Below are 27,629 nucleotides of genomic sequence, written 5' to 3'. Positions count from 1 at the left end.
GAGCGAGAAGAAATCTCCAGTGCTCCCCAGAAACATCTTTGCTCAAAGATCAGAGCCTGATCTACCCAGGCACCGAAGGGGATTGTTACCTTCTCTCGTCGTCAGGCTTGCTTGGTGAGTCAAGGGCACTCCCATCGTGTGACACAGCCACCCGAGAGCTATGAAGCTGTTTCCTTCACGCTTCCCTCCTGCTGCATCTGCTGTGAAATCGTCTCTGTGACCTGGCATGAGCTGTGAGGCACCAAAAGGTGCAAGCCCTGGCTTTGCCTGGAGCATGCAGCACTCTGGATGCTGATGAAAAAACATTCCATCGTTAAAAAGTCATCTGTTTTGCAGCTATGGGCTCATCTACAAAGTACTGGAGGAAACACTTTGAAGGGACTTCTTAGTTATAAGGACTCATTCTGTGCATTTTAGTTATGAACTACATATCGCTGAGTATGGCCTGACTTACGGATAACACAACAAAACCACTCCTTTCCCAACGTCAGGCCTTCGTGGTCTTCTTGCAGTGCAGCTACAGAGGGAAAGAAGAGAAGCTTTAAGTAATTTCACCGATGTAATGCAGGAGACAAGATGAGAAAACGTCTTGTGGGCTTCTTTTTGATTTTCAAGTTTGCATTCAGTGTGCTTTACTTTCAAGTTAGCGCTGTTTACACCTAGCAACCATCATACAGTTCTTAAGAGGACAAATTACAAATCATTACTGAAGATACAAAAACGCAAAGCCCCCGGGAAGATGTGTCACCTTCACATGGGTCGGAGGAGCTGACGAGAGCTGTGGGCCATCACACACTGCTTCAAACCACTCTTCCACGGCCCAGGTTTATCTGTGACAATGCTGGCAATATGCAATATGCTGACAGTGCTCTTTCCCACTGTTGCTACTCACTCAGAATAAGGACAAATGTGCTCCATCCGCTCAGGACGGAGAAATAGCCCTCTGGCACAGAGGCAGCACTCTCTCCCAGCCCTCCTCATGATCACTTCTTGCCCCATTTCTTGTTTTACCTGTCTGCTCTGCTCTGAAGTGACCCCACCCCAGCATTTCTGAGCTAGGCACAGATCCAACACCTCCAACTGCCCCCACGCCGCCAAAGATTTCTTCCTAGCACTTATTTCTGCAGAAGCTAACCCGTGTCCACGGCGTCATGGTCTCATTTTAACTCTATTAAACCCGTTCTGTACTGGGAGAGACCAAACCGCGTGCGGACTTTCAGGGCAGAAGCGACAACCGTTTCATCTCTCCCGGTCCCACCTAAACCCACTTTCTTCTCCTTTCTGCAGAAGCAACCCGCGGCGTTTCTCTCTCCCCGTGAGGCGCCGACAGGAGGCAGGCGGCCATCCCAGCCCCGGCCGGGGCTCCGCCAGAGGAGCCGTCCCTCACCGCGCCGTTATTCAGGCTGAGAGGGTGCGAGGGGGGACCTGAGGGGACGGCGGGGCTGCGCGGGGCGAGGCGCTGAGGGAGCGGAGATGGCGGCGGTGCCGCGCGGCTGGCGGCTCTCGGGTCGCTGCGGTGCTGCCCTGCGGCGTCCCTCGCGCGGCGGCCGTTCGGTGCGGAGCGGCCGCCCCGTCCCGCGGCCATGGAGGAGCCGCTGCCGCCCGCCGCCATCAACCCCAACAACTTCCCAGCCAAGCTGTGGCGGCTGGTGAACAGCCCGCGGTTCCGCTCCATCCGCTGGGACGCCCGCGGCGAGGGGCTGCTGATCGACCAGCCGCTGTTCGAAGCCGAGCTGCTGGGCCGCGCGGGGCCGCGCCAGGGCGGAGACGGGGCGGCGGGGGAGCTCTTCAAAACCACCAACTTCACCAGCTTCATCCGCCAGCTCAACCTTTACGGTTTCCGTAAGGTGGTGGCGGGTCCGGCGGGGCCCAGGGCCGGCTCGGGTCCGCAGAGCGACGGCGGTTCGGGCGGCCACCTGCATCACTTCCACAGCCCGCATTTCCGCCGCGACCGCCCCGACCTCCTGGTCCATCTGAAGCGCATGACGAGCGCCAATAAGGCCAAGCTGGCGGCCGGTCTGGAGGTCGGCAGCCGCCCGCCCAACCGCTTCCAGCGCCCGCCCGGAGAGCCGCCGCCGTCGCCCCCGACGCCCGGCAAGGCAGACAGGAGCGGTGAGCGGCGGTGGGGCGGCCGGGAGATGCCGCGTGGGGCGGATGTGCGATGTGCGATCCCCTCTCTGGCCCAGCCGTGCCCCCTCGGGTTGCCCTGAGGCAAAGGACGGCACACGGCCTTTCTGAGGCCGACAGGGCAGCAGGTGGTGCGGTTGAGAGGTGCGGTTGACACGGTAGAAGGAAGGGATGCCATTCAGAGGGACCTCGAGAGGCTGGAAAGGTGGGCCCGGGTGAACCTGATGAGGTTCAACACGGCAAAGTGCAGTTTGGCACTGGGGCTGGAGAATCCCAGGCATCCATGCGGACTGGAAGGAGCGGTCCTTGAGAGCAGCCCTGCAGAGAAGGACCTGGGGGTCTTGATGGATGAAAAGCTTAACGTGAGCCAGCAGTGTGCTCCTGCAGCTCGGAAAGCAAATGGCGTCCTGGGCTCCATCAGCAGAAGGGTGGCCAGCAGGGACAGGGAGGTGATCGTCCCTCTGTACTCCACCCTCGTGAGGCCCCATCTGCAGCACTGCATCCAAGTCTGGAGCCCCCAGTATAAAAAAGACAGAGAGCTGTTGGAGAGGGTCCACAGGAGCCACAAAGATGATCAGGGGACTGGAGCACCTCCCCTACAAAGACAGGCTGAGGGAGCTGGGCTTGTTCAGCCTGGAGAAAAGAAGGCTGCGGGGTGACCTCATTGCAACCTTCAGTACCTAAAGGGAGCCTACAGACAGGAGGGGGAATCAACTCTTTGGTAGGGTAGATAACTGCAGGACAAGGGGAAATGGTTTTAAGTTGAGGGAGGGAAGATTTAGGTTGGATGTCAGGGGGAAATTCTTTACAGAGAGAGTGGTGAGGTGCTGGAACAGCCGCCCAGAGAGGCTGTGGATCCCCGTCCATCCCTGGAGATGTTCAAGGCCAGGTTGGATGGGGTCCTGGACAGCCTGGGCTGGTATTGAATGGGGAGGTTGGTGGCCCTGCGTGTGGTGGGGAGTTGGAGCTTCGTGATCCTTGAGGTCCCTTCCAACCCTGGCCATTTTGTGATTCTGTGATTCTGAGGAGGACCAGGGCTGTGCAACCATAAGGGCGTAAAGCAGGCAGCAGCGCCGCTTCCTGCACGCAGCCATCGGAGCTCCGGATGTTCTGTGCTCTGTTATTGTTTCCAGTAGGAGCTGTCATGTAACTCATGTGGTGTTTTGGGTAATGTGTGCAAAGTTACACCTGTAATAGTGAGAAAACAAAAGGAAACCTTTCAGAAGGGAGGAAATGTACTTTGACATTGAGGCCTGAAAACATTTAGGGTTTTTGTTGTTGTTGTTTTTTCAACGTTATTAAGTTTTGAGCCCCTCACTGCAAGAAAGGCATGGAGGCCCTGCAGTGTGTCCAGAGAAGGAACGGAGCTGTGAGGGTCTGGAGCACAGGTCTGATGGGGAGCGGCTGAGGGAGCTGGGATGGGTCAGAGTGGAGCAGAGGAGGCTCAGGGGAGACATCACTGCTCCCTGCAACTGCCTGAAAGGAGGTGGTGGGGATGGGAGTCGGCCTCTGCTCCCAGGTAACAGCGATAGGATGAGAGGTGATGGCCTCAAGTTGTGCCAGGGAGGTTCAGGTTGGGTGTTGGGAAAAACTTGTCCAAAAGAGTCATCAGGCGCCAACACAGCTGCCCAGGGAGTGGTGGGGTCACCACTGTGGAGGTGTTCCAGAGCCGTGGAGATGTGGCACTGAGGGATGTGGTTGTGGGCACGCTGGGGGTTAGACTTGGGGATCTCAGTCATTCTACCACCTCAGTAAAATCAGATCTGACCGGTGTCATACAGGCTGTGGATAGAGTCAATCCTAAGAACAATACAGCCGTTAAATCATTACCCCTTTTATGGGTGCGTTTTCGCCCCTGTTGTTAGCTGTGTTTGCTCTAGCAGCCTGAGTTTCTAGAAAGAAAAAAAGAACAAAGAAAACATCAGTTCTTACGGCAGTCGAGTTCTGACAGGCTGACAATTCCCCATGTGCTCTGTGCTGTGCTATTTAGGGGCATGTCTTACTTTGCAGCACATATGAGGTAATTGGATAGATGGAAGATATTTCTGTTTGCGAAGTGTCCCTCTGTTCCAGGTGCATTGCAACATGTAGCTCGTGTTAAATGTCCAGGAACAGTTCCTGTAAAGCAGCTGGCACATTGTAACCTAACATCCAGTGATGTCTTGTTTGTGTGTTACACCACATTATCTTAACTTCCCCATCTACATGTAAAATATAAACAAAGGACTTCTCATACCTTCTTCGTTCTCTGCTTTTGTATTATAAAAATACTGAGCTGGAAATAAACAGCCCTATGCAGAACTCTTAGTGAATTCTGGGGGACAAGTAGTATGTATGCAGTGATTCTTCATGACTTGATGTGAATTTGCAGAATGATGGCTGTCTGTTACCTATTTCTCTGATCAGTTCCTATCAGAGGAGTGAAAGAGCTAACTGTGAGGCTGTGTTTCAGAAAGATTGGTTTGATGCAGGCTGTTCTGAAGCTCGTTGTTAGCATGGCTGTGTACAACGCTGTGAGGATGTCCCAAGTACAGGAATACTTTCCTGAATTCAATGAGGCTTTCTGGGTCGATGTTCCAAGAATGTCAGAAATCCTCTAACAGAAACTGTGTTGCCACAGTACAAGAGCAAATGGCATTTCACAAAATAATAACCCAGAGATGGATAAAAGGAAATAAAACAGCAAAACTGTTTGGGCTGTCTTAGGCTAAACTGAAGTGGTTGAGCTGACTGGGAAAAAGTTGACTTGGGAATGACAAGTGATCTTATTAATCAAAGCGAGTTTGTGTACTGAGGAGAGGATATTCTTTATTACAGCCATACCCGATAATGAATTACAAATGAATTGCTGAGCTTGTAGCATCCTTTCTCATTCTTCGTGAGGACTTGCTTGTTCTTGCAGAAATATCGAGACCCAGACCAGGCCAGCACACAGTCTGGCAAAGGAAGCAATCTGGCTTAGAATTTTAACACTTCGAAAAGTTATGAGAACAACAGTAGCAAGAACCAAAACCCTCTGGGGGCGAATGACAATCTGTAAGCATTGTTGCCTGATCTGAAGTACAAATCATTATTCTTTTTTTACCAGTTTACTTCTAATGCTTGTTCCCTTTATCATTATCACTGGTGCCCTTCTGTAACTTACACAGAAGCCAAGTCATCTGCAGCTCTGCCTTCCTCCAGTGCTAATCTGCAGCTTGGGGTTCTCCTACTAGAGAATAAGAGGCTGGTGCAAGGCATGGCACTTGGGAGAAGCAGTTGCTTTTATATCCTTGCTCACTGCTCTTTGTTCAGACCCAACAATAAATCTGTCACTGCATCTGTTACTGTGTGTTGGGGTGGAAGAATCAGCTTGTGGATTAGGCATACTGTGGCAGAGGCTGCCTTCCCAAAGAGAGCTGCGGAGCCTTGGCTCCTCGTATTACTTTTCATTACCTGTGACAACTCCTTTCATTAACAGTTGCTTTATTTTGTGCTTGATGCAGGGCTGCTGGCTGTAGGACAGTTTCATCGGCCTTATCAACGAGACAGCTTATTTCCTTACTCCTACATCTCAGCCTCACCGCAGAGCCTCAGCTCCTTACCAGCAAAAAGCTCAGATCGGACTCCAATCCCTTCCAGAACATGGCAGAGTTCTCTTGGGCTGCTTCCAGGACACAAGGCGTCCGCAGCCTTCCCAGACAAGGGGATTGCCTTTCCCATATTCCAGAGGCTTCCGACAGAGGTCACGTACACCCTGCAGTCCAGTGCCTCTCCTGTGCCACTTCAGCAGGTCTCTCAAGCCATTGCCACTTCCCCTGCAAAGTACAGCAGCTACACGTCTCCCCTGCACTACTCACAAGCCTATTATCCAACAGGTAAGAAAAAAATTCTAAAAGTCATATATATATATATATATACACATATACTTTTCACAGTGCTCTGTCGTGTGTGTTTCAGTGAGAATTAGAAATTGTAAAGACTTTTAAAGCAAAAAGAGTTTCTGTTCCATATTCCTGCCCTCCCTCCAGACTTGGTATCCTCTGGTGATTTTCCATACAGCCTCTAGGTCTAAGGGTGAGGAGAAGAACATTTGTCTGCAACTAGGCTGTTAGCCTAGCTGTTAGCCTAACTTACCTTTTTTTTAATGTTTAATTAAGAAAAACTGAAGGGGATGACATTCAAGCACAGAGAACTTACTGAAAAGTATCACACTACTCCTTGCTCTCATGTTTTCCCAGTAACTTCTTAAAGCCAAAGAGCAGTCGCAAATCTTCTGCAGAATGTTTCCTTCTGCTCTACAGTCTGTGTCACCGTTCTCTTTTCTTCCTCAGTAGTGTATTTTTATGTGCTGCAGACTGGGGGGGCTGCACAGATCTTCACTACCTTCTTTTGTCTGAAGCATTGCCACTAGAATTTTCAGTCTTACTTCTGACAAGTTTTGGGGATTTGTTTTTCTGGAAGAGAATTGAAGCAAATTATTCTCCTATTTCCTGCTCTTGCCTCAGACTGGAAAAAAACGTGCTTGTTTTGTTTATTATTATTTTTTTTTATTTCCCTGGAACTTCTGAAACTTGGAACGCGGTGACTCTTGGCTTGGACAAACCCAAGCTCAGTTATTACTCTCACTTTCTGCCTGTTCCTCCCTTGGCAGCTGCACCTTCACTGAGTCAGATAGCCCTGTTTAGAAATCTTGCATGTGGTGGCTGCTGTCATTCTCCAAAAAGCACAATGAAATCTTCGTCTCTTGTGTGTGTGTGTGCTGAGACCTCTGCTGGGAACGTTCGCTTCCATCTCAAACAGCAGCACTGTTTCCGTTACATTCTTCTTGTCAAGGAGGCTTCTGAGGAATTATGCAAATCCTGTGGACACTTTACAAGATTTAAGAAACAGGCAACTTTCTGCCATGTGTTCCTTGCCCTGTGGTGCTTACCAAGATCACTGGCAGCCAGCTTGCATTACGAGCTGCAAGTTGTTACATCTCCTCCCAGGAGCGGGGTGAGCTGAGAATGCCAGTTTAAGATGGGAGGTGGTCCCTTGTTTCTATCTGGGTACAGATCATCTGCAGTTTTAGGTGTCTCTACCTCCACTACTCCTCCAGACCTCTTCTGTGGTCAGGAAAGGAGCTGGGCAGTGGTGAGGTGTGATTCACTGAGCTTTTAGGCTTTGTTAAGAGGTGCTACCAAGGCATGAGTGATCTCGCTCTGTTTTGCAGTGTTGGCTGTGGAGGAACTGAGGGTGACCAGCTTAGATTTAATCCAGCGTACGTAGATCCCTGGAACTGGGTGGCACTGTTCTCTTTCACTGGAGTTTGAAGTTTGAAGAGGAAATCAGTTATGCTGTTGAAAAAAACTTTTTTCTCCTTTGAAACACCATGGGAAAAGTAGAGGCAGAATCTTTTTTTTGGGGGGGGGAGGGGGGGAAGCACAGTAAAACATACCAGATTTTGCAAGGTGCAATAATTAAGGTGTAATTCAAATAGAGAACATTATGGAGGCTGAGGCTTTTGAAATTTAGTAGTTTTGAGAAGAAAGCTTTGCCATTTCATTAGGCAGTGTTAAAAATCTTTTCATTTTCACTGCCACTTTGGGCAGTGTTTTTACTGTTGATTCTGTGTACCTCTTCATCTCTCTGCTATTCCTTATTCTGTACATTACAGCATACAGAATGCTGAAAGCTTATTTTGTCATATATATACATGAAAAGTCTGCTTTCCTTCATGTTGAGAGAGCACAAAACCAAGATTAGCTTATTTGGAAGGTGATAGTCCATCTTAAAGTATGCATTTCATAAGAGAAGGGGCTGAAGAATGCATGCTCATCCTTGGAGCTCTTTTCATTTCATATTTAATGAACATTTTTGAAGTCCTATTAAATTAAATCAACGTTGGGCTTTGTGAAAAGATTTATTTCTATGTATGTTCAAGTTTGTTTGTTAGCTTAAGCAACAAAAAGATTTCCTTGTTTTTTTTGTCATTATGATTCTTATTGAGAAAGCACTAAAACAGAAGACGTTCCTCTGGATTTTTTGCTACTGTTGGAGCATTTGAGAATTGTGGGATTGCATCAAAGGAGCGTAGTGAAGTTTGATTACCAGAGAATATCCTAATAATGGGAAGTCAGTCAGTGAGACCATGTGAGAAATATTAGTTATTGATGCCACCTGATACTGCAGGTCCAGTGGTGCCTTTTGAATACACCTGTGGCTGCAGAGCTTGTTTAAATGTGATAACCTTTTGTGAGTGACAGCTCTGCAGTAGTTATGTTATTCTGAATGATACATCCTCTGTAAGGATAAAATGAAAGCTTAAAATTCTCGTATGCCTTGGTCAAAGGGGGTTTTAAAATAAATAAACAGCTGAAAACACAGTATCTGTTTGAAAACAGCATAAATAGCACCACATTTTCCCTTGAGAAAAGCAGACTAGATGCATTAGTAATGCACTTGTAAAACTAGTAGTAGGATTTATCTTGCTTAAGATTCATCTGAATGTATAATATTCACTCGTATTTGCCTGGGCTTGTCATCCAGATTACATATATAGTCAGTAGAGAGAAACAGGCACCTCCCAGAAGTTGAGTCAATCCAGCTTTCTTAGATCTGTGCTGTTGGAAGACAGTTTCTTTCTGTTGAGTCTATTTCTGCGTGAACTGCAGAGAGAGCAGACAGCTGGTTTTGAAACTGGTAGAGTATGAAGTGGCAATGCAGTCCATCCTACTCAAATATCTAAGACAGCTCCCATTTTCTTTTAAGAAAGAGACCTTGGATGTCATCCTCATTTTCCCCATTCTATAACTTGTAAAGGATCAGAGCTTGCACAGCTGTTGTTTGCAGGCCCGTCCCGATGTGCTCATGGATTTGGCAGGAACAGGCACAGGTGCTCTCCATAATTTCTTGACCCGGCTGTATGATGAGTAATTAGCTTTCCTCAGACACAGCCTAGGGATGTGACACGATAAGGACACACTGACAGGGTGGTCTTCAACATTCTTCCTTAGTGTTTCACGTGTAGGTTGTGCTCGAGTGGAATGGAAAAAGCTGGAGAGTGTCAGTCTCATCTCCTTTGGCTAACACAGGATCCCAGAATCACAGGTTTTGGAAGGGACCTCTGAAGATTATTCAGGCCAACCCCTCGCCAAATAGTTCCCTACCGGAGGTTGCTCAGGAAATACCTCCAAGGAAGGAGGCTCCTCCACCTCCCTGGGCAGCCCACTCAGGGCTCTGCCACCCCAGAAGTTCTCCCTCATGTTCCGATGGAACTTCCCACATTCCAATTTGTGCATTTTACCTCTTGTCCTGTTGCTGCACACCACTGAAAAGAGCCTGGCCCCAACCACTTGGCACCTGCCCTTTAGATATTGATAAACACTGGTCAGATCCCCCCTCAGCCTTCTCTTCTCCATGTGAACGGCCCCAGGGCTCTCAGCCTTTCCTCATGAGGGAGATGCTCCAGGCCCTGAGCATCTCTGCAGCCCTCCCTGGGCTCTCTGCAGCAGTCCCCCATCTGCCTTAAACTGAGGAGCAGAACTGGACCCAGAGCAGAGGGGAGGATCTCCTCCCTGCCCTCCTGGCCGCGCTGTGTGCAATGCAATCCAAGGCATCATTGGCCTTCATGCCACCAGGGCACAGTGCTGGCTCATGTCAGCCTGCTGGCTGCTTACTGATGTCTGTTGCTCCCTTGAGAACCGAGAGATGATGCATGTTCTCCAATTTCTGGCAGATCTTTGAAGACATTGCTGTGATTATTCAAGGCTGTGTCAACCCAGTCATTAGACTGTTAGCTCTGTTAGCACCATGCTTGAAAAGCAGCACTTAGCATGAGGGTAGGACCATTTCCAAGAGACTGTTGGGATGTAGCTGTTACATCAGGAAAAGTCAGGGATTTTAATGGTATTAGCAGAGTCTGTGTCCAAGGATGGATCTGGATGCATTTAATTTGCTGATATAACTGTAGCCTTTATGCCTTCAGCAAAGGCATAAATGATTGATTGGTACTTGTCGACTGAAACATTGTGAGCATGTAAAATAATAGTATCTCCAGAGGAGAGAGAGGCAGGTCAGAGTTTCCATTTCGTCATAATGGTTTCTAATTTGCTTAATGGAGTGCCTCACAATTTATGTAGGACATTTTTGTAATTTCTTGTGTTTCGCTGTAATCTGTTTTTTTCTTCTTGGACAAAAGATTGAGACCTATTGAAGAGACTGTGATTTATTTATTTATGGTGACTTGTGACTCTGAAAGCCTTGAAATAAATGTTTGTGTGGGATCCCTTGTAACCCTTTGAAACTTTTGCTGTTTATTTTCCAAAAGCTGGGTGTTACATCATTTTGCATACTGTCCATCTATCTCTGTCCCTCCCTGCACCATTTGTGATTCTGAACATTTCTGCTGCATTTCCCTTGGCTGCATTTTCTCCAGGCTGCAGAGCCCCACGTGGCTGTTTGTTCAGGGAAGAGTTTGGTGCATCCTTCACATTGCCCTCCCTGTGGTCTTTTCCAGTTCTGTTGATTTCTTATTGAGATGGAGAGTCCAAAAAGACGCACAGTAGTCAAAGTATGAGTAAATCATAAATTGGTGCAGTCAGTAATAATCTTCCTCTCTTTCCACAGTTCACAACAATGTCTGTTTCATTAGTGGCTTTGGGAATCTTTTTGACAGCTTCCGAGTGTGAAGCTGATGTTTTCCTGGAGCTATTCACTGTAACACCAACATCTAGCTCCTGATTATTGGCAGACAGTGAAGAACCTATTGTTTTCTACATGAAATCAGCTTACTTTTCTGAAGTACAGAGCTTTATCTGGGAGGTGGTGGCTTTGGGAGACTTCACAGTTTTGTTTTTTTTCCATGCTGCATGGCTCTGCTCTTTTCTGCCATGAAAAAAGCTGCTGTTATTAGCAACCATCACATCAACACGATCGCCAATATCCCTGCTCATTTACCTACTGCAGGTCTCTCCAGACAACAGCAAAGGGTGACTTCTCTTAAAAACAAAGTATTTTTACTGACTCATTCTCATTACATATTCACCAGTGTCAACTAATTCTCTATTCTGTTTTCTTCTATTTTTTCTTGTTCAACTGCCAGGATTTCTGACTTTCTGATGTTTTTATTAGTGTGCTTCTAAATAATTTCCTTTAAGTTCTTTGTGACCTCTCTGAATATGGATATGTGCGTTCAGCATGTTTGAAATACAGTCATTCGGCATCTGTGCAAGGATATCAGCCCTCCCCTTGCTGTGAGCTGTGTTTTTCACTGCTCTCCACTTGTCCTGAGGGTTTTGTTGCTGGGTTGGTTACGGTCCCACTGCCAGCAATTCCATTTGTGTAAGCTGGTGTTCATGTTCTGCACGTTGTATCCTGTAGACTATGAGAAATTTTCCATCATCTCTGGCTTTTATGGGCAGCAGTATGTCTGTTTTTTGACAGAAACCAAATCTACTCTGAGGCTGATAATCTTATTCCATTTTATTTAAGAAGGCTGTATCTCTTTCTTAATTTGTTCAATAAATACTCATTTATTCCATAAGATACCACTTATCCCCATCTCTTTAATATTCAGGCTGCGTTTGCTGTATTTCATGGCAGACTGTGCTTTCTCTGGTGATTTCTTCTGGGTATGACTAGATTAGCTGTGCCCTGGACAGTGGAGCTCAGAAGTTCATTCTCTGCAGTTAACAATAGGACGAAAGCATGTGAGTGAAGCAGGTAAGCTTGTTGCATCTTGATTCCATTTGAAGGCGTGAAGCACTCTGGATGAACTGGCACCTTCACCTCTGCTAACACTGTCAGTAAAGACTCTCTTCAGCGTTTTTGCAAAGTTGTTTGGATGTGTGATGAATCTCCTTTTGTGACCATGGGTGGTGATGGCAGTAGGATTGTTCTGTCGCATGGTGGATTTGCTTCTGCAATGCCTTCAGTTGTGTATGCTGTGATGGTGCACAGGCACCGCTGTTGCTGTCGGGTCAGGCACTGCCACTGTCAGTGAGCTGCAGAAATGCACCCTTGTGGGTGCAAACCATTCTGTGTGACAGTTCTCCCCTGCAGAATCTGCCACCAGTTTCTCGTGTCCTGCACAGCTTTGTGTTCCTCACTTTGACTTGCAAACGTGTCGATGTCTTTGCTTCATGAGTTGCCTTTGCTCGGAGTGCAGCTGACTGTGACAAGAGTGCTGTCCTTTATCTTGTAGTGTTTGTAGAAAATAATCTTCAGTTGGTGTTTAACCTCTGTAGTACTTCACAAGCACTTCTTCCCTTCACATCCTTCCTCTTTTTTCATCAGAAGACAGTATCTTTATAAGACGTTCGCTTCTCCTTAGGGTCGCTTTAGTAGGTTAGAAGGAACTTCTTTGCCATTGCTTTTCCAGAAGTCCTTCAGAAGCTGTTCTGATGTTTTGAGTTTGTTAACGTAGTTTGGAGATTCCTGTGAGTGAAATATAACCAAACCAAGTTTTGTTTTGTTTTATGGCAACATCCAGAGCAGGGATATGTCCGCAGGTCATAGGATGTTCTCCTGAAAGAGGTCTGAATTTGATCATAGGGTTGCTCAGAATGAGCTTTTGAATTGCAAATTATAAGCACATACCATGCTTGCGTAGGAGGCTGCCCACTGGCTCTTTCTTCGTTGTTTTCCCCCATTTGTTGCTGTAAACTGCACAAAAATCCCACCAGGTCTCATTAAAAAGGGCAGTAAGAACAGGTGTTCTAAAAAACCCACGTTTGGTTATTGTAAGATTTGTCTTATGTGAAATCCCTTGTAAATTTCCAGCACTGCAAGTAAACTTCATCTGTTTGCTACCTCAAGCTATCCTTACTAGTCTGTGTTACAGTCATTGGACTGAACGTGATACCATCAAGCATTTATTTTTCTCAGAATGATGGCAGATTTTAGAGGTTATCTGTCATGCAAGCGAGGCCTTTACTTTTAATTTAACTACCTCTGCGTGTCCCCAAAGGTAATACCTGCAGAGCAGTGCCTCATATACAAAGATGTTTAGGATGAAATGGCTCTTTAATTCCAGTAGGTATGCATGCACATGTGTGTTTTTCTTGTGTGAATCCCCTTGCTGTGTTATGTTGTGGTGGAAGAAGACAAGCAGCTTAGCAAAAGAGGTAATAACAGCGTGCAAAAATTGTGATTTTGAAGTTTCTAAGTTTGTGTATGTCCATTTTACAACATATATTCATGTATATATATGTAAAACAAATGTTTTTCAGATGAAGAAATCAGTCGTAAAATCATTTGGGAGATGATACAGTTCTGGAACTTAGCTCACTGTGTGATTATTGACTGTTTAATCAAAGTAAGCAATAGAACTCTGCATAGCAGCACAAATTCTGGAAGTCTGATAACTGTGTTTGAATTCTTGTAGCTGCACTGCCTTGCTGCTCCCCTGCTACCCACATCAGCCCTCTGACTTGCTGTGCGAGTCCTACAGCTCTGACCTACACCCACTGCAGCTTCTTCCAGGTGAGCGCAGCGTGCTGCCATCAGTGAAAGCACAGGAGAGCTGGATGGGTGAGCTCTAAGATTACGGGCTCTGCAATGAAGGATGGAAATTTGAAAACTGATCTACTTGAGAAAGTGAAAGTAATGTGTCTTACAAGGTTTATTTCAAAGAACCGCTGAATGTTTAGAGAGGTACTTTTGGTAGGACCTGGATGGGTTTGAAGGTAGCACTGTGGTGGGTCTCCTCTTCAGTGGAGTGTTTTCCTCTGCATGAAATTTGTGCTTGACTTCACCAGAATTTGTTCTAGTTAACAAGTCTGCATTTATCTTTGAAGAATAACTTTGCCTCGACAAACTGCATTTCTGTAATATTATGGTAAGACTGGGAAGGAGCTCCTTTTTTGTTATGTTTTGTTTTTGTCATCCCAGACAGCACTCTGCAGGTTCATTCAATGACTGAGAAAAACTGAGATGATTTTTGGGATCAGCCACACCTCAGAGATGTCCTATTAAAATGACTTCAGTATTTTCTGCAGTTGCATTTACTCAAGTTATGTAAAGCACCTTATTTGGAGGAGCTGCCTTATCAACTGTCAAAGATTTTAAGTAAAACTGCAAGGCTGAATACTTTTGTATTAGAGAACAATATGTATACTTTTTTTTTTTTTTTTTGTCACAGAGGCAAGCAAAGCAAGTTACGCTTTGTATGCTGAGAAAGGATTTACCTACCCAAGCTTGATTATCCAGTTTCTTGTCTTGCAAATATCAACCTTTGTCTTTTATTCATGGCTTTTTTTTTTTTTTTTTAATATCATCTTATCCAAGATGTTTGTGTTACAGACAGAATATTGTGTTGGTGGGAGTACATAAATGGTCAATGGCCAATCATGCCACTGGTACTCTCATATTTATTTTGCACGTGGTGCATCTTTGTCTTCTGACTTTCAGTTTGAGAGCTGTGGGAGTTTTTTTTCCAGCTACGGCATGGGAGTGAGTCTGGGTGATGGGAAGTGATGGTCAAATAAATTCTTATCACTGCATTTGGGATAGCAAATCATTCCAGGGCTGTTATTAGGGCTAGGTGAATAAATGCACTGTCCAAAGGGTCCAGTGAAAGTGATTTGTTTGAAGAAGCAAGCTCCTGGGCAGTGTGCAGAGCCAAAGAGATTCAGGTGAATGCTGTGATGATAGTACAACTGTAACCAGGGGATCCCGGGTCAAAAGCTGTTGATGCATCTGGGCAGAGGATGCTGGAAGGTGTTCCTGTGTGAACAGCCCAGGGGCAATCCCAGATTAGTTCTGCCTGCTCTCCTGAGCAGAGTAACACAGATATCCTACAGAACGGACCAATACAACTTCTTAAGTTTTGTGAGACTTGGTGTAGTATAGATGGCCTCTCCTGGAGCATGGTGATGGGGCAGGGGGCTGCAATTCGCCTGCGGTTTCCAATGAGTTGTGAAGAATAATCATTTCCCCTTTTGTGTGCTCTGGGGAGACACTTCCCCAAAGCTCTGCTGAGGGATGTGGCCAGCTGCAGTGCTGACCATCCTGCCCTGACTGTGCTGTCATCAGGAACCACTTGCACAAATCTTCAAAAGCAGCAGTATATTTATAGCAAACTGTCAGAGTTAGTTAACAAGTGATGGGAACAGTGCAGAATGGTAGAAGAGATGCCATCCATGGGGACCGAATGAGGTTCAACCAGGCCAAGTGCATTCTCTGGCTCTGTAAGACAGTGAGCTGCGTGTGGGCATTTTCTCCTACTGGAAATGCACACTGCATATAGTAGTACATACATACAGCACACCCAAGAAGATGGTTATGTGTTCTAACAGCTTAAAGCTGGGTTCCACAAGGAAGAGGCAGAAGTTGCAGTGTGTTGGCTGGCTGATTGGTTACTTGCTTTTTTGATTTTGTTTTCCTTTTGCCAGGGGTGATCTCGTGCGTGGGCTGTTGACTTGTTTATCCAGATCTTCCTTAAAATCCTGCTACTTAAGGCAATAAATAAACAGTGCAATAAATAAACAAGAAAAATCTTGTATTAATATTTTCAAAATGTACAACTGGGAAAAAAAATACATGAAGGTAACTAAGTTCAAACTCGTGTCTTAAAAGTACTAAGGTGGCTTGCCTCTAATGAAAAGATTTTGCTTAACCTAAATTTCTCAGATTCGAGGTTTTATCTTTTTTCTCTTTCTCCCTAAAAGTGTACAGTCGACTGCAGACCAGCACAACTACATAAGTCAGCTACAGGACTTGTCTTCATATACCCAGAAGAAGGGATCTTGATATTCTCTCATCTGTCTGTGGTATTTCCTTCAAGGACTTCTGATGTTCGTGCTGCTGAGAGACCAGATGCTTCAGTGACTTTTGATCTTCTGTGACTTTCCTAATCCTGTGGCTTCCTGTTCTCTAATGTATTCATCTTTTGAAATAGCTTTTCAGTGCCCCTTACCTCAGCTAGAATGTTTGAGGAAAATCAGCTCTAAAGACTAATCCTTCTTACTAGGCCTCTTCCAAAGTAAGGTTGTATTGTAAAAGTACCCAAGTTTCTGTTCAAAGTCATAATATGGCTTATTTATCAGGAGATATTACCCTTCCATTATTCTTTAAATCTGGCCAACCTCCAGAAAAAAATAGCAGTACAGGCACAGGCTGTTAGAATGTGATTTGCCATTTCCTTTGGGTAGGACTAGCTGCTTTTGGAACTCTTCATTGCCTTCTTTCTGCTTTGAGAGTTCTTTGATTTAAATGAATTCTACTTTAAAAAGATCACCGTGTTGCTTATTGTGTCCTATTATCTAGTCATGTCATTCCAGTGCAGTCTTTCAGTAGCATTCGGACCAGTCCTGTGGTGGTGAAGGCATCTCTGTGTGTTCTCCAAGAGGTGTTTCCAGCCTGCAGATCTGTAGGGCTGTGTATGGATTTATGTAGACTTTGAGCACACATCTGTGAGACGTGCTGATACTGGGGGGTGTCTGGTCAGAGGCTGTGACAGATGGGGAGATCCTACAGTATTTTGTACTCACGGGTATCTGGAGCCCCTTTCATTCTGGGACAGGACTGTCCTTGGAAATCACTCACTGTGTGAATGTACGTGGACAGAAGAGGGAAAACATGTTATCAGAATGTAGCTGTGAGCTCCTCGTGTTGAGTTGTCCCTGTGCACATTTACAGCTTACGTACTTTCTTCTCTTGCTTAAAAATCTTGTGGTTTATGTTATTTTTGTATGTAACAGGGTTGCTTCAGCTTTAGAGGAACTGATGTCAGATACATGCGTTCGTCCTTTTCTATCACAGATGTTGCATGTGAAAGGAGTGGTTCTAGTGTGACTCCACAGATCCTACTAAGACTAGAAGTTTTTGATTTGAGCACCTGGGTGTACGTTCACTGGCGATGCAAAGGGTGTGCAGACCGTGCATCTGAAAGAGTCCTCAGGTGCTGTTAAGAACAGGTGGCAGACAGAAGAAAGCGAGCTTGCTGTGAGTAAGGTGGTTAATGAAACCAGGCCAAATCAGTAGCCTTTTCTTAATTAAACCTGCTGATCTAAGTGCAAGTAACAAACAAGCTGTCATGTTTTTGACTTTACAGACTTCTGTTGGTTGCTCAGGTTCACGTACAGAACATTGCAGAACCATTGCACATCCTGCCGTTGTACTTTTTGGAAAGACACATTTACCATGTTTTCTTTCTCCCAGAGTCCTCCAATGCAGACACCTTACGCAGTTGAGTTCCTGCCCTCTAACTGGCCATACCATACTGATGAAAGCAAGAAGACAGAAGTAAATCTTGAAGCTGTGTTTCAGATTGTTGATGAAATGCGTTCGTCTCCAAAAGCCGGAACAGTGAAAGTGGAGCCTGTGGAGAACCAGTGGTCAAGCCCTCAGTCCAACAGAGGTCAGCCACTGCTAGCTGATACTGAGAACGACGATCCGCCTTCAGATGACGAAGGCCAGCTGGAACCTCTCACCCCTGTGGTGTCAGACATTGCATCGTTTGTGGTGGGAGATCAAGAGGTAGCTTGCTCTCTGTCACAGCCCTCGGAATACTTCTACGCTCTCCATACGGCTGCGTCTGTAGAATGCGCAGCTGCTCAGGTAGTGAGAGAACCTGCGGCCACGCAGGAAGCACGAGCAAAACTGAGAGAAGAGCCAGACCACCTCCCTGCTCAGTTCTCAGCCATGATTGTTCGGGAGGTGCAGTCGTTCAGTCCACAGAAGGTAAGCGATGAAGATAAAATAACCTGTGTTTGGAGATAACTCTGTTCGGTGGTAATGCTGGGTTGTGGTCTGATAGCATTTTTTGCATTCTTAAGGACCGAAGAGTTCTTTAATTAGGATTTTAATGGATGGCGAAGAATCTGTTTGGTAAAGTGTGATTTAAAAAAAAACAGAACAAAAATATTCTTTTTAAAGTATCTCTTGTTAATGGCATGTTGGCCATTATGATGTCCAAAACTTGGCCTATGGTCACCAGCTTAGGCCAATCAGTTGCAAGGGAAAAATGCAAAGTGCAGTTGTATTGACAGTGATGAAGTAATTGCTTTTTTGAGTTAGAACTTATTTCCTTTACTCTTTAATAAAAAAAGAGTATTTAGAGAAAGAGGTGTATATTCTGATCAAGTTTCTGCAGAGAGCAAGCTAGTTACTCAGCCTCACGTAGGGAAAAGCACTTCCTTGTGTTGTGCTCATTGCTCATTAGGGAGTTTCCATTCATTATCTGAACTGTTGACCACAGTTTAAATGTTTTCCGCTTTGGCATCTTTGGAGCAGCATTTTTAGAAGTGTACTTTTCCTTTGTGAAAGACTTTGGGACTTTGTGGTCCTGGCTTTCTTGTTAAGAAAGGAGGACTGGAACAGGTTGCCCAGGGAGGTGGTGCCCCATCCTTGGAGAAGTCTTTCCTCAGGCTGGACGGGCACTGAGCACTGAGGTGCCCCTGTTTGCTGCAGAGAAGTTGGACTAGATGCCTTAAAAAAGGTCCCTTACAACTCAAATTTTTATGAGTTTATGATTCCATGAATTCAATGCATGAGCCTTGGTGTTGTTTGCAGGAGGAAGATGCTGTGTTTTTTTTTATTCCCTTACGTGTGTCCTGCGTGAGAATCCTGGTGCTGGCCACAGTCTGTTTCTCTGGAAGTTAACTGGTTAAATAGATGGGGATTATTCTGTCCTGAAGAGAAATTTGGGCACTATTAGGCCTTTTGTTTGACAGCTTTGCTCTTTTTGTTAGGAGTATTCTACTTCTTGCTTGTCTCCCCTTTCCAAACTGAGGCAGGGTTAGCCTGACCCCACAGCTGCCTCTCATCCAGTGGTATTTCCAGAGCCTGGGATCATGGCAGGTGCAGAACTCTCCAAAGTAGATTCCTATGCTTGTACATCCATTGGGCTCCTACATTATTTGCTCTCTTCCTTATCCCTGAATCTGGAAGGCTTCCACAGCTCTCAGTAGCACAGCGTCATGGAATTCGAGGCAAGCTTATGGTAAAATACTGCCCATGCAGGTAAGGCTGTTTTATTCCTCTGTGTAGCAGCAGAGGAGGAGCAAATTCCTCTGGTGCTGATAAACGAGCATCAGAACAGCTCTGCTGGGTCAGATCAACGCCTGACTGCAGTGTCAGGCCTCCAGACAATAGCTGTAACGTGATGCAGAGGGAAGAGCAAGAACAGTACAAGAGCTCCTTGTATTTCCAGTGGGAGCACTTGGGATGATGCTGCCTACCTGATGTTCAGTTTCTCTTCCCTGGGCTGAAGTCAGCCCTTGAAGCCACGTGAACTGTAGCTCTGACCAAACAGATTCTTTGCTCGCTGTGTACTGATGAAGAGCTTCATCAGTCACCTCCAGCCACTTTCTCCATGCAGTCGTGATTTGGAAAGTCTGTCGCAGCCTCCCAGCAGTCTGCTCTCCAGACTCCCTTTGGTAGCATCCTCTGCATGGCAGCTGCTCTGTGGATCTCTGAGTTTGCTTTCAGCCTCTTCTGTTTCTATTAAATCCTTTCAAAAATGAAGAGACCGTGGCTGCACGGCACGTTGAAGCTGCAGGAAAACGATGGATTTTTACAATGATGCAGAGGTGTTTGATATTTTGTTCTCTATTTCTTCCACAATATTTCCTATCATTTGATTAGTTTTGGGACAGCTGTTGTGCCTTGTCCTCTCCATAGAAAGGTGTTCACCTGCTCTGTGCTGCTGCTTGGCTTAAAAACCAGCAAATTAAAGAGGAATTCTTTGCATGAGAGGTCTTAGTACATTCAACAATCCAGGTTCAGCACTGTCATCTTCACCTCAGTGAAGGACAAGGTCCTTGTCTTTTACACATTTTGGCCTCAGACGGGCATATTTAATCCAGTCGTAAGAAATGCTTTCTTCTTAAAGTGGAAATGAAGCACATCTATCACTCAAGGGGAATGTGCCTCCGGTGTTGTCTCCTCTGTAGTATCCCTGGCCGAAGGCTGAAACTCCTGCTTGCTTTGGGGACGGTTAATCCAGCAAACCCCGTTTGTGTGAGACAGGGGCTGATGTTACTGACGTTTCTCATTGTGGTTCCAGCTGGGCACTGGAGTCACGTAACCACTGAGGCACAGCAGGGCGGGTTTTTTTGCAAACAATTTGGCCTTTTTTCAATAACTGAAGTGAAAAGGCAAAACTTTCACATCTGTCAGCTTTGGTAGCTTTGTTTGATTCTCTGCCAAGCAGCATTCGGGACAGAGCTGCAGCAGTGCTGGGCCTGAGTGAGGAGTCTGCAGATGTGGCAAAGCCATAATGAGAAGCACGTTCACTTACAAAAATAAAAGAAATGAAGAGGGCTTTGGAACCAGATTTATGTGGGCTAGACTGATGCTGTTAGGATGGAAATTGTATTATTGCCAGTTTCACAAAAGATTATTAGGAGAGCTGGTGGGTAAAATCCTACACGGACAGTAGAAAAGGGAATGCTGCATACTCCTTTCCCTAGGAGGTTTTATTACATAGAAGTCAGTGGAATGGAGAGGCTCAGGTCATCGTGTGAAGAAGTGTGAGCACGCAGTTGCTGATGTCTGTACCTGCTCTGTGACCTGCCATCCTTCCCTCTTTGTAAGAGTCTGTCTCAGGACTTAACTCGCATGCTGTCTGGTGGAGATAATGAACTACAGACCTCCCTCCTTCTCCTTGCTTTTACTCCTAGTGAGAAGCTGTGTTCTGACGGCAGACGAAAGGCATAGCCATCCAGACGGTTTTCCTATTAGCTAATTAATACTGCTAATGCAGTACGTATAGACAACACATTTCAAGGAGCAAATTCTGCCGTGAGGTGACTGAACATCCAGCATGTCCAGGGGCTGCTGGGGGAGCTCTGTCTCCCTGGGTGTTTCAGATGCTGTGTCCGCAAAGGCCTTTTTGAAAATTAAGGTACAGCTTCGGCAGAGAACCTGTCTGTATTTCTGTTAATCTGCATACACGTTGCCTTTTGTATATTTAATGCTGAGCAGTGGCAGACTTGAGAGGGAGAGTGTGATTTTGGAACTACTGATGTCTTATTACTGCCTGTGATGACCTTTTGCCCTCTGCTAACTCACACACACCAGCTTTCGGAAGCTTTTTTTTGCCTTCATAGAAGGAAACACTGCAGGCTCTGAACAATCCCTCATCTTATGATGTTGATTGATAGGATATTTGCAGAAGAGCTCAATGCTCTATAACAGATGATAGTGAGAACATCCTTCTGTCTGAAGGGAAATTCCAGGTGCTTAATTGTGCTTATTTTTACTTCCTTATTGGGACAGAACCATAGCTTGGTTGCTTGGCTTTTTTTTCCTTTTTTTTAAAGCTACACATTTTGCCACATTGTTAAAGAAATGCTCGAGTTCATGAAATGGTTGCCTGCAAAATACATGTGGAGCAGCAGCAGAGGGCTCCAAAAAGCAGGCAACAACATTATAATGCAATGTCTTTGATGGGGTGGGGTGAGATTTCCAGGCAGAAGGGCACTGCTCACCTGCGTAGTTTTGCATCACACAGCTCTGTTGGGTTGTCCAGGTACACCTGTCATTAGCAATGCAGCTGCTGGTACCAATGAGTGCACCTGGGTTTCTTCTGCTTCACTTCTCATGCCTGGTGTGGTGACAGGGCGAAGCTGACACTGAGTACAAGTACTCTTCATGTTCTGGCTTTCTGACTTCACGCTTTGCTTAATATGACATTTTGTAAGAGCTTGGCTTTGGACCTGGCAACCTTAACTCTGAGCTAAAAACTCTGACACAATCCATACAGGTGCTGTTCAGCACTTGTTAGATGTCCTTTTGGAGTGGAGAAAAGTATTTATTTGTTCCGTTGAAGTGATTAAAAGAAAACATTGAGTCATCTTTGCTTTCTTTGCTGTGTTTTGTTTCAGGTGGATACTAGTGTTAAATGTCCATTCCTGAGGTCAGAGGCAGAAGAGGTGGGATGCCTCTCGTCAGAAACTGGGCCTGTGAAGAAATCTGTAGAAAACACTGTTTCATCTGTAAAAACCAGAAACAGAGAGAGAAGGAACAGTTCGCAGGAGTACAAGTCCCCGGGTAAGAAGAGAGTCTATTTTTTTTTTATTTTTTTATTTTTTTTTAGAGATTAGCAATAGAGCTGCTCTGAAACTAGCCATCACAGAAAGGGGAAATCAGACCAGGTTAGGTCTTGTCTGCAATGTATTGCCTTGTACCTTCAGTTAAAATACTGCACACAACCTCCTAGTGTACTTACTGATACCCTTTTTGAGGTACACCAATTACTCATGTGGGAAAGAGTATAAATTAGTAATGAGTAAATGAGTAATGAGTAAATGAAACCTGCTGTTTTGGGGGTTGTCTGAGAAACACAGATGTCACAATATTGAGATGAAGCCCGTGGAGATGTGTGCTGGAGCATGACAGTGCCACAGGGAAGGATTGGGTAACGAAATGACAACTGAAGTAGCAGGGGAAAAAAGCCACACACACACAAAACCAAAAACCATCGAAGTGTAGATGTTGACAAAAAATGGTGTTCTGGAATGCTGCTGTGTCTGCTGACATACGTGAGAGAAACAAGTAGGAGAGCAGCTGAGGCCAAACAGTTCACCAGATCTAATAACCAAAGGAAAACCTCAGTATCCTCATGACAGAGAGACATGAGAGGACACCAAGTGTACTTCAGATCCATTCTGGAGGAAAAGTTGGTGTGGCAGCCAGGTGGTGAGGAAGCCATTTCCCTCACAGCTGATCATCGAAGAACAGGTTGTGGAGCTGTTCCTCACTTCAAAGGGTAGTTTCCAGGTTCCAGTTATGCTAGTTAATAATTCAGCTCACATGCCCCTCAGTTTCAAATGTGTAAGTGAGGAATAGTCTTTTTATCTGGAAGCTATAAAATAAATAAATGAATGGATTGGATGCCATCTTGAACTTTTGTTTAAAATGCAGAACTGAGAGCTCTGGTGCACTGACTGATAGCATGGACAGTCAGCATGCTTCTCAGTTCTTGTATCTACAGCAAAAGTTTATTTAAGAAAAATATATGGTACTTATATTGTACTTATATACTATACTTAATTGCAAAGATTAAGAAGAACAAATTTACTTAACAGTTGTGAAGTTACAGGAACATTTTGGAAAGTGTTTGGAAAGTGTTTCCATGGCAGTGTTCTACAGAAACGAAACATTGCTATGCTAATTGGATAATTAGCAATGATTAGCATAGTTGCACTCTGGGAAACCTGATAGTCATGTGTGCATCTCCACTGTTGTACCTTTGAGGGTTGGTAGGACAGAGGATAGAGACAGACAGCACACGTGAACCAAACATTATCAGGGTCAATTTGTCCCAAAATAAATAAGGATGTGATAATGGCTTTGAAGATGCAGTGCCCATCTCCTGTGTTCAGCTGCAGGCCTGGAGGAGATGTGTTCAAGTGTGAGCTGACTTCTGTTAGCTTCTGCATTTGTCTGTCTGTACCTCCTTTCTTCTGCGTGTCTTTGGACGCATCCTCTTCTTTTACCTTTCTAAAAATGGGCACAATGACCATTCCCAACTGTTTCTTCACAACATGTCTGTATGGGAGCCGTGAGGTCACGGCCTGAAGCAGTGGTTGAGCACCTGGTGAAGGGGCACAGCCAGCCCTGGGAGCAGAGGTAGGCACCCCTCCTACCTCATTTAAGGGCTGGCAGTCACAAAGGAGGAATCTCTACTTGGAGATCAACTCCTCTGGAGTGCTTGGTGAGACCTGGTCCTTGGAAAGGGGTAAGCCATTCCTTCTTTATTACTGGATTGTGACTGCTGTCTTTCTTGGGTGATCCAAAACTGTTTTAAAGCAGCTGTATCTGCTTCCTCTTATCTTTACACATGTCCTTTGAGTGTAAGTCCTCCAGTTTTACCTCTTTTCCTTTGGGTGCCCATTTACGTGTAGCCTGAGCCCACAGTTTGACACACATCCTGCTGCAGAACAGACTCTTGTTCCGTCTATTTCAGTAGGTTTGTGACATTGTTCCCTTGTCTTTGCTGTGTGCTGACACCAAGTTCAAGGTGTCACACGGTGAGGTAGGAATGTCTGTCAAACAGGGGTGAAGATGAAGAGTGTCTCTTGTCCTGTGTCCTGTCTCTAAAAACATCTTTGGCATTTTTGTGCTATTAAGTAAAAAAAGACCTCAGTGAACTTTTCTTCCATCAAATTCTCTAGTCACTTCTCAAAGCTGTGCAAGCTTTATTGTTCTGTGAAAGTAAAAGTAATTAACACAGGGTAATTACACAGAGGTGAAGTACCCTGTTCTTTTTTTTTGTTTCAAAAGTTTTAAATGTGTTTCCTTACTCCTCATATGCTAGTTGTCTTTGCACATCACAGTCTAACAGCAGGACCTCATCTCCTTTGTTAAGAGCAGCACTGCTTTTGAGTTCTTCAGAGAGTCAGAAGCTGCAGCAGATCCATCATCCTGAATGGGCTGTGTCATCTGTTCTCCTCCTACTCTTCCATGGGGGTGTTGGCACGGCTCTGTAGTACCTGGCAGGTTTATTATTGGTTATGGAACCCTGAGGGGTGGCTCACATCTTTCAGGGACCACATTTTTCAGCCCCCTGGCTTGCCCTTAGCACATGGCTATAAAGGTGCTGATAGTGAGTCTCCTTGTACTGACTGCCTGCTTGTTCAGCTCATCTATACAATGGGGTTTTGGGATAGGTGTGTCAGCTTAGTATGGAATAAACTTGTCTGCAGCATCTGTACCTGCAACAGGTGTCCTTCTGGCCTTCACAAATGACTGAGGGAGACTGACAGAAACTGCATCCCCTCCTGTCTTCTATGTGTTGCACTCCACAGGTACACCAGAGTCTGAGTCTTCTAGTGACTCTGTAGTGGAGCTAGTGCCTGTGCTTTGTGTTTCCTCTTCTAAGAGCACATAAGAAGGATCAAATTCTCACTGGAGAGGTTTTTGTTTGCAGCCTTTTTTTCTGGAAATAGCGGTCTCAGAATGGAGCAGGTGGGGTTACTTCTGAATTGAAGCATTTTGATGCATTTAGGAAAAAACTCTCTTCCTCTATGGCTATTTTTTTTTTTAAGTATTATTTTTGGTGAGTTATCTGAACCTTTTCTTCATATAATCTGGCAACTTCCTCCAATTTTTTTTTGCACAGGAGCACAGACATAACACTGAGATGCCACTGGCTCTGATGACTCCATCACTGTCGTGCTGCAAGGTGCCCTGGACATTTACCACCAGCCTGGCCACTACAGCTGTGCCATTATGCATTCCCTCTCATTTGCTGCAGATAGATTTATAAGTGCTAAGGGCAAATCATCATTCAGCAAAGGTCTCCCATGCTATCATGTGTTCATCTGAATTATTTCCTTCACCTTCCAGAGAAAAATAATCTTAGCACTCATCCAGCATTCCTAGTAAGAGAAGGTGAAGTCCCACACAGAGGTGTTTGTGCAGGGCCAGGCTGGCCCAGGGGCACTGCAGCATGTCCTGGGCTGAGCAGGATGAAGAGGAGGTGCTCTCAGGAGTCTGAACTGCAGCTTCTTGTTCCGGCTCAACTGCCATTACTTTGGTTTCATTCTCTTTTCAGTGAAGGATTCCCATTTCCTGTGCTGTCAGTCTGGTTTGGATGAGTGGTTCTTAGATGCTGTTTCTTAAGCAATTTGGAGTTGTGCTGTTACCAGCCGCCTCACTTCTCAATGCATGCTGCTCTTCAGGGCTCGCTCCCAGCAGTCTGCTCTGGAGGAAGCACAGAGCTGCTGCCTTTCCCGCAGGTTCTTTGTAGCACAGAACAACAACGGGGCTGGAATTCTTTTCCTAAGACGTGAATGCATCTGTTATGAGATGGAAGTTCACGAGGGTAGTGGTGCTGTTGTGACTTTATGCTGTTGTTCTTTTCCCTGAGCTGTAAGGTGCTGAATTTTATCTTTGTTCTGGCCATACAATGGGAATGTTTCCATTTTGCCATGGCATGAATGGGCACGTAAATCACTTTTATTTTTTCTTCTTTGGTTTACACTTAAAGTTTTACAAGATGAGAACAACTCCCGTTCCCGTAGGTCTCCAATCCTGCTGTTGCAGCCTCTCAGGCCGTGCTCTGCATTACCTGCTAGAATTACAATCCCGACGTGTGAGGCTGAGCAAAACACGCAGGCTGATATTTACTCGTTATTTCCTTTTCTTCCTAGATCTCCATCTGCTGGTGGATGTCGCTTGCAAGCAGGAGCACTTTCCAAAGGAAGAAATAAGAGAGTGAGAAGTGGGTGACAAGTACGTGACAACGTGCAGCAGCTGCCAGCTGGGTTCTCTTGTCAGACTCAGGCAGCGCAGTGCACACAGCAGCACTTTGGATCGTTTCAGCTGTTGGAAAAAACCAACACCGACAAAAAGGCACTATTTTTTAACAACTTTCACTCCGTTGGATATTGGTCACCCCGTGGTTTTTTACACCTCTTTCATGACGTTTTCTAGCTGACAAGTTACAAAGCATCGAGTGGTCAGAACTTTCAATATGAACTAATTATTAGCTGCTCATCTTCTCAGACTTGAACTCCCTGTAACTGGAGCAACCTTGAGAGCTTTGTCTGAACCTTTCTCACTGGGAACCAAGTTGTTCTTAGTGCTGTGCTCAGAATCTTTCTGTTGGTCACTGCTGGAAGCCGCAGCACGCCCTGCGCTGTTCGGTGCTCTCACCATCTCTGCTTGAAGTCACACTGCGACCCTGCAGTGGGAATTGTGTACGAAACAAAAGCGTAGGGAAGTCACAAGATTCCAGGTCTGAACGGGTCAGGGGTTCGGGAGAGCTGCAGTAGTTAAGATGAGCTAATTTTCTGAGTGATTACCCAGGAAATGCTCTTCCTTCCTAAGGCAGCGCTCTGTGCCCTCCCAGTGGGTATCCATTACATACAACAGCTGCTCATCTCTTACACTGATGGAGAAGTCTTCTGTTTTAGTAACTTCTTTTTGGTTCTGATGCTCTCTGTAATGGTAAGTTATGTGTTGTGTTAGTACTTCATAGGTCTTAGATACATTCTTAACTTATCAATATAAATGCAATCATATTTAATAGTAGTTTTAAGTTTTGAATAGCTATGCATTTATATTTGTGTTAAAATATTGTTTGAAGGATAAAGGGGGCACAGACTTTATTTATACTGTCAGGGAAACGTACATGAAAGAGTGCTCAGAACATAAATTTAGCTGGTTCATCCATGCTCATATTCTTTAAAAACTAATTAGAGCCAGTCCTGAACAAAACACACATGAGAGGAGCAGAGAGAAGTGGCCAAGACCACCCCAGCTCTACCCTGCAGGACCTCGTGCAGCCTCCGGCCGTGGGCAGGACATCCCAAGTGAGTGCTGAGTGGTGGGATGAGCCGAGGCGAAGTCTTTAATTATTCACCAGCCATCCAAACAAATACAGTCTGGGGATGCTTTTAGGTCAAGGCTGGTGGGAACATTTCCATGCTGATTGTCCTCAGATTTGTTCTCCTGTATCGTATATTACATACGTGCAGTACAACTCCAGTCGGTGTGAATAGTGAGGGGTGAGGTGGATGCATCCAAGTCCTGCTTCCCAAATGGATTCCATCACTTTCCTCATGGGCTCAGGGTGTAAGGAGATG

The 27,629-nt window shown here is 45.4% G+C and overlaps 1 protein-coding gene across 1 annotated transcript; it reads left to right on the top strand.

The window, feature by feature from the left end:
- Positions 1-1,145: 1,145 nt before the first annotated feature.
- HSF5 (heat shock transcription factor 5) lies at positions 1,146-26,336 on the top strand. Its single transcript, XM_085240623.1, has 6 exons — positions 1,146-2,112; positions 5,613-5,984; positions 13,475-13,572; positions 17,251-17,772; positions 21,921-22,086; positions 26,193-26,336. The coding sequence occupies exons 1-6, from the start codon at positions 1,584-1,586 to the stop codon at positions 26,258-26,260; spliced, it is 1,755 nt and encodes a 584-aa protein (XP_085096749.1). The 5' UTR covers positions 1,146-1,583; the 3' UTR covers positions 26,261-26,336.
- Positions 26,337-27,629: the final 1,293 nt, after the last annotated feature.

The sequence above is a fragment of the Meleagris gallopavo genome, chromosome 21 (genome assembly GCF_905368555.1).
Source record: "Meleagris gallopavo chromosome 21, MGAL_WU_HG_1.1, whole genome shotgun sequence".
NCBI classification, from domain to species: Eukaryota; Metazoa; Chordata; class Aves; order Galliformes; family Phasianidae; genus Meleagris; species Meleagris gallopavo.
The sequence above is the reverse complement of the archived record's forward strand: the minus strand, read 5'-3'. Positions and strand labels throughout refer to the sequence as shown.

Coding starts and splice junctions, on each gene's coding strand:
- HSF5 (XM_085240623.1), top strand. CDS start 1,584: ATGGAGGAGCCGCTGCCGCCCGCCGCCATCAACCCCAACAACTTCCCA. Junction 5,985..13,474: donor ACAAGCCTATTATCCAACAG/GTAAGAAAAAAA, acceptor GAATTCTTGTAG/CTGCACTGCCTTGCTGCTCC. Junction 13,573..17,250: donor CCCACTGCAGCTTCTTCCAG/GTGAGCGCAGCG, acceptor TCTTTCTCCCAG/AGTCCTCCAATGCAGACACC.